The 4,198-nt window shown below is 36.1% G+C and overlaps 1 protein-coding gene across 1 annotated transcript; it reads right to left on the bottom strand.

Moving 5' to 3' along the window:
- Window positions 1-720: 720 nt before the first annotated feature.
- On the bottom strand, window positions 721-1,647 carry LOC123938994 (olfactory receptor 2M3-like). Its single transcript, XM_046000832.1, has one exon. It carries the CDS (start codon window positions 1,645-1,647, stop codon window positions 721-723), a length of 927 nt encoding a protein of 308 aa, XP_045856788.1.
- Window positions 1,648-4,198: the final 2,551 nt, after the last annotated feature.

The following is a 4,198-nucleotide window of genomic DNA, read 5'->3' as shown; positions in this document are numbered from 1 at the left end:
TTTAAGTATAAGTTTGTCATAGAAAACAGAAAAAAAACAGAATTTCAATATATCCTGTTATCACTAATAAAATATATTCATATCAGTGCCTAATTCGTGGACACTGGCAAATTTTCAGTTCATTTGGATCTGAATAGCAAAATTTATTCCTTGTTGAGTCCATGCATGGAGATTAGGTGGGTCTTAACAACTTGAAAAGGGGTTACATCTAAGACTTTTAATAAAATTTTCACTTTTGTGATAAACAAAATTAAAGGTGTGATATAAAAAATTCATCTGGGTTGAAGTGTTATGTTGTTTTATTCTGCAAGTCTGGGAGAATAAAAAATTAAGAATGAAACATAAATAAATACTATGTAAATGTAAAAAGCCCAGCGTACCAAATCTTCATCCAAAGTAACTTGAAATTGACTGAATACTGTTTTGTATTTACAACATGGGGAAAAGAAGCCTTGTTTGTAACCTGCCACAAAATTCCTGAACATTTCAGTCAACCTATAATATCTTTATTCAAGAAATGGCCACAAATGTGGTTATAACTGAATTAAATATAAAAAAAATTAATGAATATTTGAAATAATTTTCCTTAAAATGAAAGGACTTTATTGTTTCCCAGGAATGTGCTTTTCCAAAATGTATACATAATAAGTGCCATTAAAAAAACAGAATGAAAAGAAGGACACTAGAGAACTTAGAAAATTATGAAAATAATTAAGCAATTTATTGTCCAGACTTGCCCTTCCCCACTACCTTCATGAATGCTCTTGCCACTTCCTTGTTGCGGAGGCTATAGATGAGGGGATTCAGCATGGGAGTAAGGATGGTATAAAAGACAGACACCATGGGGGAATGATCTGAAGTGGGCCTCATGTACATGAATAAAGCTGCTCCATAGTACATTCCCACCACCATGAGGTGAGAGGAACAGGTGGCAAAAGCTTTTTGGCGACCCTCTCCAGACCCCATGTGAATGACAGCCAGAATAACACGAGTGTAGGAAGCAATGATGATTGCTACAGGGAAAACAATCATTATTATACAGCAGTAGAAAAGAACTTCTTCAAATGTTGATGTGTCATTGCATGAGATGATTAGCAGGGAAGGAAAATCACAGAAGAAGTGGGCTATTTCCCGGGACCCACAATAGGAGAAGGAAAATGTAGCTACAGCATCAATTACACCATCGGTAGAGCCCAGGATCCAGGAAGATGCAGTCATAAGACCACAAATTTTGGTACTCATAAGACTGGGATATCTTAGAGGGTGGCAAATGGCAATATAGCGGTCATAAGCCATGACTGCCAACAGGAAACATTCACAGCCAAGTAGTGATGTATAGAAGAAAATTTGTGTGGCACAACCTGCCACAGAAATGGACTTGCTGCCAGACAAGTAGTTGAAGGCCATCTTGGGTACAGTCGTGCAGATGAGCATGAGGTCCATGAGGGACAGTTGGCTAAGGAGGAAGTACATGGGAGTGTGGAGCTGGGTGTCCAGGTTGATGAGGAGAATCATAGAAGTGTTTCCCATGAAGGCCACTATGAAGGTGCCCAAGACCAAAAAGAAGAGGAAAATGTGAGTAGGACTGTGATTGAAGATTCCCAGAAGGATGAAATCAGAGATGAAAGTCTGATTAGCCCATTCCATGATGAATGTGTTCTTTATCTAATACGGTAAAAGTGATATTACCACATTAAGTTGATAAATGTGTATTTGGTGCCTTACAAAGCATGTGATTGTGGTAAATTCTATAGGTCAGCGATTAAGCTGACATCACCAGTATTAGGAATCTCAAAGAACAAGAAGTATAATTACAGAACAAAATATGTTCTCTTGGTACTGTATAGTTTATACAAGTGTGGAACTTTTCCTAAATTCAGTTTCTAAACATCCTTCACAAATTAAGATAATAATATACATTTTCATAATTGATAGTGTGTTTTCAAAAAGGAAAATTCCCCAAAGCATTTAGACAGTGCCTTGAAACATTAGATATCCTTTACATATTATTTGATAGAGAAACTAAGCTTAATTCAGCATGTGGCAAACAAAATAAGAGAGATAAAGAGCACAATATGAACCTTTGCTTTTATGGTAGTGGGTGATTTTTTTCTGTCAGTGTTAACAATACGTTTTTATTTGTCAATTATTTTATAGTTTAGAGTGTTTGATCTGAAAATTTCATAAATATTTTGTGCAGTAAATTCATGCTCTGAGAAAATACTTTAATTATATAAATATAAATTCTTTGTCCCATTTTTGTATAGCCCAATGTGATAGATGACTTGTGTTTCTCCAAAAGAGATATGTTGAGACTTAACCCCCAACATCTCAGAATGTAAACTTATTTGAAAACAATTAGCTAAGGACACTTGGGTGGCACAGTAGGTTAAGCATCCAACTCTTGGTTTCAGTTCAGGTTATGATCTCAGGGTTGTGAGATCAATCCCCAAGCCCAGAGTCAGCTTGAGTTTTTCTCTGGCTCTTCCTCTGCTATTGTCCACCACATGCTCTCTCTTTCAAATAAATAAATAAATCTTAAAAAATATTAACAAAGATGAGATCATACTACAGTAGGCCAAACACTAATCCTATAGGACTGGCATCTGTATAAAACTTCCATGTGAGGAAATAGACACAAGGAAAATGGATGTCAATAGAGGCAGAGACTGCAGTGATATATTTACATACCAAGGAATTTCAAGGATTGTTCATTATCACCAGAAGCTAGGAAAGAGGCATGGAAAATATTCTCTTTCTTACAACCTCAGAAGTAACCAACACTGTCTAAATCTTGAGTTCAGAATTCTAGTAGTCTCCATTACATATAATTGTGTCATTTTAAGCCAACTGGTGTGTGAACATCTTCGATATCTCCTACAAAAATTTACTATATACAAAAACAGAAATTTAGAGAGGCTTAAGGGCCACAAATTCAAGCAATGTTTATGAATATCTGTCTATGCATTGTGCCCTTGGAATAAAGCAGCAATCAAAAAAGAAAAAAAATATATATCATTTGCCCTTACATATTGTAATCATATGGTGACCAAAAATATTAAAATACTATGAAGCTGTGGAAAAATAATTGAAAAGAAGAGTTAACATTACATTGGAGTGTTCAATTTTAAATAATCAAGGAAGACCTCAGTCATCTGATGGCATCCAACTGAAGACTCAGGAACAGTAAAAAAGAGAGAGAAAGAGAGAAAGTGAGAGAGAGAGAGAGAGAGAGAGAGACCGCCTTATAATAAGGAACAACCCTGCATATATTCCACAAAGTGGAACCTATATACAAAAAATGTGAAATATATAGAAGGTATTAGGAAAACAGAGATAGCGAAGTTAGAGTTATGTTTCAGGTTCATTGTAGCAGTTAGGATTCAATTTATAAGTTAAGTATACATGTATGAGAAAAGTTAATATATGAAAGAAGTTTATTCCAGGTAATAAAAACAATGTTATAAACAGAAAGACAAGTCTGATGACTAGAACAGTTAGACAGGTAGGCACTTTGGCTCATTTGTGCATCATATTTTTGTGAAGAGGCCCAAAACAAAACTAAACAAAGATGCTGATCCTAAAATTAGTTAAAGAAAATTAAGCTGTAGAAGGAGGCAGAACCTTGAATTCTGGCTCATGAGTTTGAATCAATTTTTAAGTGGGGAAGTAGTAAAATACAATTTCTTTACATTTTTTATTATGCATACAAATCACAAATGCTGCTTTAAGAAAGAAAAAATTTTATTTTAAAAATTGATAAATTGGGGGAGTGAAGATGGTGGGGAAATAAGAGGAGGCGCTGTTTCAACCTGTACCCTAAAGTGAGCTGATTATTGACCAAAGAAATCCGATCAACCATGAAATCAGCCTGAGATCAGAATTATACACGTCTGGATCTCTACAGGAGCAGAAGACGCCAGTGGCAGGTAAAGCAGAGTGGGAACATCGGACTGATATTGGAAGATAAACAAAAAGGGAGAGGGAGCCACCCGAGGCAATCAATTGGAAAGTAATAACCCAGTAGGAGAGTGCCCTGTGTCTGGGGACCAGCTTTAGCTTGGAGTCTGGTTGAAAGCACTCAAAAAAAAAAAAAAAAAAAAAAGAGCAAAGGATCATGGGGGAATATTGTGGGAATCAGGGTGGTTAGGGGCAGGGGCTTAAATCCCCGGACCCAGGAGAGCCTCCTCTGGTGCTG

The sequence above is a fragment of the Meles meles genome, chromosome 3 (assembly GCF_922984935.1).
Source record: "Meles meles chromosome 3, mMelMel3.1 paternal haplotype, whole genome shotgun sequence".
NCBI classification, from domain to species: Eukaryota; Metazoa; Chordata; class Mammalia; order Carnivora; family Mustelidae; genus Meles; species Meles meles.
Note: the sequence above shows the minus strand (reverse complement) of the source record. Positions and strands in the feature narration are given on the sequence as shown.